The 11,376-nt window shown below is 30.7% G+C and overlaps 2 protein-coding genes across 2 annotated transcripts in view; both read right to left on the bottom strand.

The window, feature by feature from the left end:
- Positions 1–962, bottom strand: part of LOC110419662 (ribosomal RNA small subunit methyltransferase NEP1-like) — a 6,208-nt gene extending 5,246 nt beyond the window's left edge. Inside the window, exon 1 of the mRNA XM_021432757.1 lies at positions 810–962. Coding sequence (XP_021288432.1) covers positions 810–962 — 153 coding nt within the window. The remainder of the gene's footprint in view (positions 1–809) is intronic.
- A 4,669-nt stretch (positions 963–5,631) lies between these two features.
- Positions 5,632–7,330, bottom strand: LOC110419661 (F-box protein At1g80960). Its single transcript, XM_089784114.1, is given in 5 exon segments — positions 5,632–5,822; positions 5,825–6,017; positions 6,154–6,329; positions 6,421–7,181; positions 7,317–7,330. Coding segments are annotated over 5 exon segments (1,335 nt in total).
- Positions 7,331–11,376: the final 4,046 nt, after the last annotated feature.

Raw genomic sequence — 11,376 nt, 5'->3', positions numbered from 1 at the left:
ATATATATATCATGTAAGGAAAAACCAAGTCAAACTACTAACATACAAATTAAATTTAGATTGAAAGAAAACTATACATATAAATGTCAAGTAAGATTAATTCATACCATCCTTTTTGCATGAACAATGAATGAAACTGAACTACCAATGTGCTTTAAAATGCTTCATTCTTTTGGCATTCAATGATTTTGCCTTGCTTTGCTCGATTTGTTTTGCCATTCTTATGTACACCATATCATATCGATAAAGGTATCCCAAATTTCATTTGTAATCCATTCCCTTGATATGCCTTTGCAGTCCCTAATGTTGTTCGTGTTGGCTTCTGTCGTTACTTTATTCCTTTCTTCTGAAAGAATTTCTCTTAACCAATCGGAACAAATTTTATCCCATATCTATCGAACCAAAACATCTTGATTTGTAGGCCAAACACATTTTTCCTACATCAAAATAATAAACTAAATAAAAAATTGATACAAATTAATTGAAAATAAAAAGTTATAATTTAATTGAATAACAAACATAATACTTGAAAATTTTTAAACATTAACTCCTTTACGTCATTAGGGACTTTCTTCCATGTCAGCCATAGACCGTGGAAGTGACATTTTATGATTTATGTTATTATAGCCATGACCCCTTGCTCAAAAAGTACTTGTACAAGATAAAAGAAAATTATTGCATAGTAAAATATATAACAAATATAACTATATCATTAAAATACAAGATAACATATCTCTCTCCAATAAGAGTTACACATAATTTTTCAGATGGATCTATAAGAATCTGTAATCCTACACCAGGCCCCCTACCCTTGACCTTGAGGATGTACGATTTCCACTTGCACCTAAATCAATGGATGTGGATCCCTGAGAATCGTGAGTAGATATCACATTATCTTCTTGCTCTGCAGATGCACCTAACGAAGAGGGTGGCTCCAAGGGCACATCATTAACTTGTTGCATCTATGGTTGACTGAATGGATCAACAAATGCATTGGTATTTGTAGGCAAAGATATAATTTTAGAGGCATTTGTTGCTCTAGGTTTCGATTTTGAATGCTTCCATTTAACCATCGTTCCTGCAATATTATTTATAAAAAATTCATATACAAATGTTAAAAATTGAAACAAATTATAAAAATCATCAAATTACTACAATCAAGATTAATTCCTAATCATGCGTACAACAAAAGATGTCATTATAAAGTATCATTTCAAATATTGAAAATATAAACTATAATAATTTTATAACATGTCAAGATCTTTCAATATTAATAACTAAGTTAAACAATTGTGTAACAAAAGATACAAAACCAATAACATATATGTTTACCATCATCAACACTTTCAAAATAAGCAAACTCATTCTTTTCATTGTTATCATTATCACCACTAAAAGTTTACTTATATTCATCCTCAATTTCTTCTTCATCTTCTTGTATGTCATTTTTTCCATCTTTATCTCCTTGCATGTCATCTTCTTCATCCTCGATCAATAGATTGACCTCTTCATAATCACCATTTACTAAAATTATAGTGTTATCAAGGTCTTCTAAGGGAGTAACATTAATTGGAATAGATAAATCATTTTCTTGGTATACTTCTTCATTCAAATCAATTTCATTTTCTCTATCTCCACTATTAGGAAGGTGAAATCTATTATTAGCTTTTGTTTTAAATACTACCCACTAATCATGTTGATTTCTTTTGGTTGATGGATATTTACTATAATAAATTTAGTAAGCTTGTCTAGCTAAAACAAATGGTTTATTAGTAGCAAGTATTGAGTTGTATTTAATTTCAACAAGATCATGAAAAGGGTATACCTTAATACCCTTTTCAATATCAAACCAATGACACTTAAATAACACAACTCTATTTTTGATACCAAAATACTCCAACTCGATTATATCACCAAGATACCATAAAAGTCATGCTCATAATCATTATAAAAACTCCTTTTTAAGCATACCCCACTATTAATTGTCTTACGATTTTACCCATAATCTAAGGTGTGAGACTTGAAACCATTTACAAAGTATCCTTTGTAACATCTTATTATATGTCTTGGACCATGAGAGATTTCAAGTGTACATAGATCAATTTCATCCCTACATTCTGCAACCTACCAACATGCAATATAAGACCAAGAATGGTTAATTTAAATAAGCAATACATATTTGTTATTAAAAGTTCACTTTTAATTTATATAAATTTACATACTCTTTTAACCATTTCACGAATCTTGTATCACGTACTTTCTCCAATTCATCTTTCGATATATAGATATCTCTTTTCACCATTTCATCAAATATCTTATCATCATATCCATAATTTATAGATTAAGTTTATTTTTACAATCAATTATTTGGGTTTGTGGTAGAATGGTACTTATTCAATACATGGAGCATCTCTTCGCAATTTATTAAAAGATATAGCTCAACTGATAAAACTCATCCTCATCTAAAAATTGAGATTTACTACTAAACCAATAGCTTGTCTAAGATGAGTGAAAATCAAAAGATGACTAAGAAAGTCCACGTCTCCCCCATCATTATTACGTGGCACTAGATTTAGTCTTGTTTGCATAGAAGGTTCAAAATACAATGAGCAAAACGAGGAGATTTTCTTGATCATATAAGCTTTGCATATAGATCCTTCAACAAAGGCTTGATTTTTCACTTTGTTCTTCAAATCATGCAAAACCTAAACATCATAGTATTCATAAAACTTAATAAGTACCTTAAACTCTTCTAATAAACTATTTGAAAACAAATAATAGATATACTACCTCTTAAATGGATACATCCATCAATGCTGGACAAGTCCACCAACCTTTGCCTCGTAAGGTAAATGAATCAGCAAATGCTCCATAAAGTCAAAGAAACAGGGAGGAAAAGCCTTTTTAGTTTGCATATAGTTTCACATGTTTTTCCTTCCAAAGCTTCCAAGTGATCTATAGGTATTTCAGTTGAGTATAAATCCCTAAAAAATGAGATATCTCAATAACTGCATCCCAAATAGAGTGAAGCCCCATATAATGAAAAACAATTAAGAGCAATCGCTGCAAAAAAATGACAATCATGACTTTTCATCCCATAAAATTTACAATCGATCTTGTTAACACACCGAGATATGTTCAACACAAAACTATCAAGTAATCTTAATTGTTTCACCCAATCACAAATAATTTTTCTTTTCTCCTTGGTTAAAGTGTGCGAAGCCTTAGGTTTGAAAAAATTTTCATTATTTTCCACCAATTCCAATTCTAGACGCTTGAAATACACCTTTAAACCATAGCGTGCCTTTAAGTTGTCTTTTGTCTTGCCCTTAACATCTATTATTATGTTGTTTATATTCCCAAATACATTATGTTCAATATGCATCACATCTAGATTATGATGAATAAGAAATGTATACCAATAAGGTAAATCCAAAAATATACTCTTTTTCGCCCAATTATGACTTACATCGTAACTCAAAATCTTTTGTTTACCACATTTTATTTCAAATGGGATATCAAGAAGCGAATTCAATTGTGACAATATTTCTTCACTTGATAAGCAAGGAATTGAGAAGTCTCGCTCAACTCTTTTCCTAAGAAATTTATCTCTCTACCTCCTAAAAGGATGATTAGGTGGCAAGAATTACTGATGACAACAAAAAAAACAAGGTTACCTTCCATGATCCAATATGAAAGGCTTAGAACGTTCCATGCAATAAGGATATGATAATCGTCCATGAGTGCTCCATCCTGACAACATATCATAAATAGGAAAATCATTAATTGTCCATAATAATGTTGTCATCATTTGAAAATTTTGTTTCCAATAGACATCATACGTGACAACACCTTTAGTCCATAATACTTTCAACTCATCTATCAAAAGCCTCAAAAAAACATCTATAGTTGGGCTTGAACTTATCTTCCTTGGAATAACCATATTAAGAAATATATATGGTTGTTTCATACACATCAATGTGCGTAAATTGTACACAAAAAGTATAATTGGCTAAATCGAATAGGGTTTTGCAATTAGTCCGAAAGGATTGAAACCGTCAGTACATAACCTTAGTATGATATTTCAGGGTTCCATTGCAAATAACTCATGTGTATGGTTGAAGTGTTTCCAAGCCTTACCATCAACAAGGTGTCTAAGTACTCCATCATCACTTTGGGTTTACATATGCCACATCATATTTTCAACAGTTTCTCCTGACATATAAAGCCTTTAAAGCCTTGGTATAAGTGGCGAGTAATGCAAAATATTGTAAGGTATTTTCTTCTACCTTTTGACACTTGATTTCATCAATTTACACTAAAGATGACCACATATCATACAATGGTCCAAATCAGCAATTTCCTTATAAAATAAGATGCAATTGTTTTTACAAGCATAAATATTGATATATTCAAGTCCAATTTTTTCCACTTTTTTTTTCATTTTATAAAAGAAAAAGTTTCATCTAATGGCAACATATTTATTATTATCTCCAATAGACAATCAAAACATGATTCACTTAAATTAAATTTTGATTTAATATTTAAAAGTTGTGATATAGCTGAAAGCGTTGTGTACTTTGTGTAACCTGACCACAAATGTTCATCCGCGTTACTCAACAAGAAGTAGAAACTACATACATTTGGATTTGAATCTTCTTTCACAAACCTTGATTCATTATCAAACTAGAATTAAAGCAACTTCCGGACCCATTGCATCCTTAACCATTCTAGCATATGGATTTTTATTTCCTCTTCATATGTAGGGTCTTCATATTCCCCATGTTCCCAATGACTAGCATATGGTTTACCTCTATCTTCACTTCTTAATGATTGTCTAACTTCATGTTCCTTATGTAAACTTCATATTGTGTAAGCACCAGTAAAACCCTTTTTCAAGATGAGCTCCACCATTTTATCAGAATTTAAAAACTTGTTGTTACTATACCAAGAGTAAGAGGATCTCATCTTATTCTCCCACATAAATGTAGGGTTCGAAAATGCAAAATCAATCATTCTTTAACTCCATTTATAAATTCATCTCTAATGAAGCCATTAAAAGTTAGTTGACAGTACATCTAAGATCGATCTCCTGCCATTTTGTAATTATAAGTTCATAGAATATGACAATCAAGAGTAATTCCCATTCATGTTTACCACTGAAAATTTTAACAAAAACATGCCATTATGAAATACATTTAAACATTTTAAAATGTAAATTAAAAACTCAAAAGAAATTTTCGTCCAAATTCCGTTAGAAATTTCCAACGGAATGATGTCAACGAAATTTTTTTCATAAAAAAAATCAATTTTCTTATTGTGAAAGATCACTTAAGTTCAAGCAAATTTGATTATTTTATCATAATCAAAACTATAATTATTTTAAAGCAAACATAAATATTGTTTGAGAGCATACATCATCTATGTAAATGTTTTCATAGCAACATATTCGATGTAATGAGACATATATAGCAATAAAATCAATACCAATCATGTTTTCATGTGTCTAAATAAATCATGACGGTGCAATCTGATACTATTTCTAACATTACACATAAGAGTTCAGAAGTTGTAACTACAAATATAAATTGGTAGTCACAGTGAGAATCAATATTCTACACATATATAAAACTATTTGAGGGTTGAGATTCATGTTTCAAAATTTGCACCGTTCCTAGTTGATACAAATTCAGTGCCTGGTTTCAAGACTATAGAAAGATTGATGGAGGACCTTGGCAATAATAATAACTCAAGTGTTGCCTCAGCTCTTACTCTTGAACAACTATCATCGAAGCAGATATTCATTCTTTTCATCATAGTAGCTTTGTTATAAGATGCCTAACAAATTTCAATTGTCTCTACTTTCCATTGAACCCATTTATGGATACTACATTTAGGTTATGCGTGATACAATCACATAACTTCCTTTTATCCCATAGCATGGACTCCGGATATGGCAGCGAGCAATTTTGAGTACCATGATCTGAGGTTGCTCCCTTCCGTTCACAATCTATTTCCTAAAAATACACAAACTAGAATGCATTTCATTCAATTAAGCTTTAATCTAGAAGATAATAAATACACTTCAATCGAAAATTTTTTGTATAAATCAACTTCTCAAGATTAAGATTAATATAATTAGCAATGGTATACCAGTATATTGACTTCAAGTTGCTTCAGATGGGTGCATACTCGTAAAATGATAGCAAGTATCAACACTTTTCTTATGTTGTTAAAATCCAAGTCAATTGACAATGACCATAAATATTCGAGCAAACTTGACTCATCCTTTAAGTGATAACTTCGATCATTTCCAAGTCTCTAAGGCCAACAAAAACAATTCATTCATATGATCAAATATGATATTGTATGAAATATAGTGTAATTCAGTAAAAACAAAACAGCTAGTGAAAATGCTTATTAAGAGACCACTGCAATGCTCTAGAATTTCTGCAACCTTCATAGGTTCATGATCTTTGAGAACATGGTGTGGACCTTTTTCTTCACCATTGCAACATGCACGAAACACCTTAAGCTTTGGGGCATTGATGACCAAATTTTGGTGTGGACATTTTAAAGTATCAAGCACCAAAACACCAAGGGACATTGTTGATAAGTATATGTCATGCACATCCAAGTACTCTAGCTCCATAGTTTTAACATTCTCACTAACAATCCAAACTCGATCAATTGCATAACAAAAGGAAAAGCTTAAATGCTCCAAAAAAGCACAACTAGATATGATTCCATCAAGGGTTTCAGTTGTCAGAAACAACCATTTAAGTTTCAAGGTTGGAAGATTATGGCAATGATCAAATGAGGAGTCGATTTCAAGTTTGTAATGCGTCAACTCGAGTGCGTGCAAAGTTGTAAAAGAGAAAATCCCTGATGGAAAACTTAATTTTAAATTAGTAAATCAGCCTATAAAGTTTTGCTGAAAAAGGAATTCCTCACAAGCGAAAGCTAGTTCTTGTATCCCTTTCCTTGATATAAGGAATTCAATCCACTTTTTAAGCTGACCATATTTGCAGCTATCAAGAAAATGAATGATCTTGCAACTAGTCTAGTTACATCTATGAGAAAACAATACCTTGTCAATCATCATAACAGCATGGAAAAGCTCTTTCTCTACATCATGGTTCAAACAATTATTGATTCCATGTTTATGCGAGTTCTTAACCCTTTTTTGAAGTACAAGTGTTTCCTATTATTAAGTTGTTCTCTTGTACCTATTCACATATAGCTTCTTTTTTTATACCTGTTCATGTATAACCTTTTCTGTTCTACTTATTCACGTACAGCTTTCTCTTTTGTACCTGTTCATGTACATCTCTTCTCTATTAACTCTTACTTAAGAACAAGTCTTATTAAATATAATTACTTTAACAGTCACATAATAAGTTTCTAACCGTTACTCAACATTAACTCTTAGTAATGGTCACCTAACATTAAAATTCTCTTTTAATGAAATCATTCATTACGTGTATTAAAGCCTTTTCTTATAACTGTTACTTTTGACACTATATATAGAGCCTTCATAATTCAAAAAGGGGTCTTGGGCTTTCAAAACTCCTTAACTCTCACTTAAAGCTTTTCTTTCTAGCCTATTTTTACTCAAAGCACCTATTCTCTTCTTGTTTTCTTCCACCTACCACGACATTCAGTACTACAAGAACTACTCCAATCTTCCTCTCTGTCACCTCTAGTACATCTCTTACTTCTTTGCAACGCTTTCTCTTCTTATTACAAGAACTTCCTTTACATTTTGGCGACTCCACTAGGGAGGAGTGATTGCATTAAGTAAGACTTTTACTACTACAATTTCTTATTATCGAAAAAGATATAGCATTCCATTGGCAACTAAGATGCACATGTTCTTTCCTACATTGAAGATCTGATGAAAATGATCCAAGCTTTTCAAGAAAGGATGTAAACATTGCAGGACAATAATAGGCAAATGATGGACACTATATCTTAACTCGCGTCCTCTACTATCACCACTTTTCAAGCCTAACCTATGCACCTTAATTAGAGTACACTCGACAGAGTCATTTATCTAGTTATAAACACTGAAAGGAATAGAGAAAATAGAGAAGGTGCAGCTAATGTAGTAGTTGCTGCAAACCCTAATCCTACCAACCCCACTACTACATTTACCCTAGCAACTACCTCTACTGCAATAATCCTACTTGCTCCTACTTAAGGATTTGTGACAATGAAAGAGCTCTAAAGGTTGTTAGATCAAAAGAACAAGAGCTTGAATTTTTTTGAGTTTGATCTCAAGTTGCTTTACCTGGCCATTGTAACTGCAAAACCATTCCCGAAAGACTATACTAGCTCCAAGATCAGACAATTTAATGGGAAGACTAAAGATGCACATGAACATGTCATGAAAGTTATGGAGACTCTTAAAGTTGCTGGATATGATGATGATCTAAAGTTGAAAGAGTTTTCCAAGTTTTTCACTAAGAAGGCTTAGACGTGGTATGTTAACCTTACTCCTAGTTCTGTTCAATCTTAGAATCAGATGTGTAGGATGTTTAGGGAAAAGTTCTTCTCTACTCAAGAGAAAGTTACCCTCATTGATCTTGGAATAGAGTTTCAAAAGTCTAAAGAGGACTTTATGGAGTACATTCAATGCTTTAGAGAAAGTGTGTTGGATATACAAGAATCTCATGATGAGAAAGAGTTGGTAAAGGTATGCATTCAAGGGATGTTTGATGAATACAAGCTACACTTGGAGAATCTACCTCTTCCAACCTTTGTTACCTTCATGGAAGCCACACGAAAGACTAATAATATGGTTCTTAGACCAAAGGGACTCACTTGCTTTAATAGAAGGAATACCCCAACAGTGAATGCCATCCAAGGAAGAGGTAGAGAAAGAAGAGGTCCAGTTCGAGCAAATTTATGTTCCAAAAGAGATGTCCTAAAGAAAAGGCCAATTGAATGATTTTGGCTGAATTCTTATTTATGGAGTTGTGTTTCAAAGTCTTCCAACTTTCATAAATGTTGTGGGAGCTTGAATTTATAGTTGTTGAAGCTTCAGAGATGGTTAAGATTGCATTAATTGTGAAAATAGTTATCCAACACACTGTTCTAGGCGCTAACGATCATCATCTATCGATAAATTTCTCAACCTATCGATAGGTTGCCTTTAATAATTTTAAAATTTGCGCCCATCTATTGATAGATGTAAATATCTATCAATAGATTCAACTCAAAATCATTTTAAAGTATCCTTGGGTGGCCATCTATTGATAGATAGACGCAAGTCAGGGTCCTTTTGAAGTATTCTTAGGTGCCTATTTATCGGTAGATACCGTGTATTTATCAATAGATTCAAGTCAAGGTCGATATATTTTGTTATTGGGTGACTATCTATCGATAGATGCACAGCACCTATTGATAAATATTCATAGTCTCTGATATCCAGGTGCTAAAATAGTCAACTATCGCTAGATTTTCTTCATCTATCGATAGATGAGCTTATCTATTGATAGCTTGAGAACAATTTTCAAATTCAAAAAGGCTTTTGCTTGTTTAATATTTAAAATGCTTACTTCTTTCATTAAACCTTTTCAAGGACCATTTGGACTTTTTTGAACATTTGAAAAACAAGTTTGATTATTTGTTTGTCAAATCAAAACTTAGACTCAAATGAAGCGTTAAATGTAACAATTACAAATTAATAATTATAAAATTTATCCAACACATATATAAGTGTGAAAAATGAGTGCCAAAATTTCCTATCTGATACGTTAACGATCTGCTAAAGGGTGACACATGAAAACTGAGAGTCAAGACTTCTTATTATCATAGTATTTTACTACCTTTATTTATATAAAGGGTTTATTGTAATTAAGCAAGATAAAAGGGCTTTCTTATACTTTTTCATTATATATTGCTCATGACGTGCATCAAAAGGAGCTCATTGCTAAGTCCTATAAGTGGCAGTGGTTCAAAAAAGAAAAACTAAGTTATTATGTCCATGTGGGAAAGGGCTGCTATTTAGTTGGTCATAAGAATTAATTAGCAACTATTTAAAAAAAACAAAAATCATAGAAAAAGAAGAAATGTGAATCCGTTCAGAGGTGAAACATTTGAATTGCTTTTTGAAATACCTATATCTTTATTTATAATTTAATTCTTTTTTGAAATGAGTTACTTTAATCATTTTTGAGGTACGTGTATCTTAATCACCTTTTATATTAAACAACTATAGTTGTTATTGTATCAAAAATTAAAATTCTGCATTAATCATAAATAAATAATGGTGCTATTACAAGCATACCATCTATGAAATATAAATCTTATGATTTTTTAATATAATTTACTTGATAATTGTTACTTTTTTATCTCCTTTATTATTAATATCTTTAATTGTTAATAGCCGAAAAGTTGAAAAGTTGAAAAGAACTGTTTTAGTATAAAAGACAAGTTTTTATTAACATGTAATTGTTAAATACTTATATAGGACTTAGTCTAATTATTAATTTTTTAAATTGAATGACCATCATTCATTAATTAAAATCTAAAAACATATCCATGAATTTTGTCATAATTCTTATACCTAAATAGATAGGTTTCTTATAATATTTTATTAGCTAATTAATGCACAGGTTTTGCATAGATTTTGTACGAGTTTTCCTCAACTGTGCTTAACATTGAATTTGATTTTTGTGCAATTGCTTGTATTGTCAAAATTGATCAAAATCCCTTTTTAGCTTACACATAATATTAGTTAGCCAAATTATATTATATAAATAAACAAAAAGTATTAACTTTTGATATACTTATAGTTTTTTATATTTCATTGGTTATTATATGGTCAAAGTATTCAATACGTCCCTGCATTATGGTGTTTTTGTCAATTTAATATATCTATCTAAAACTGGTTAATTTAATCACTAGATTTTAAAATTTTATACAATTGAGTTACTCTCTCTAACGTTGTTTAATCTTATCATTATTGTTGCTGACGTCATGTTGATGTGTCGAATTTGTTGACATGGCATTGACACGTTAACATAGTAGTGCTGACATAATAGACTTCAAAAAAAAATGTTTCCTAAAAAATTTTTATGTCAGATAGAGGAATTAAATTGAACAAAATTCACTATTAAAGAGAATAAATTGAACAAAATTTAATTGTACTTGCTAATGTTGAATTTTATAATAACAGGATCCAACTTGGAAGTTAATATTGATAACTATTTAATGTATCTATCTATTTATATGTAAAAAAATTATTAATAAAAATAGAATATTATTGTTCATTTTATTTTTAAATTATTATTTTAAATAAATATTATTAATTATATTTTCAATAACAATTATAAATTAATAATAGCAAAATTTATTTGATGCATGAAA

Source organism: Theobroma umbraticum, unplaced genomic scaffold, assembly GCF_002168275.2.
Source record: "Theobroma umbraticum cultivar Fairchild unplaced genomic scaffold, ASM216827v3 scaffold_67.0, whole genome shotgun sequence".
Lineage (NCBI taxonomy): Eukaryota > Viridiplantae > Streptophyta > Magnoliopsida > Malvales > Malvaceae > Theobroma > Theobroma umbraticum.
This window is presented reverse-complemented; position numbering and strand designations above follow the sequence as displayed.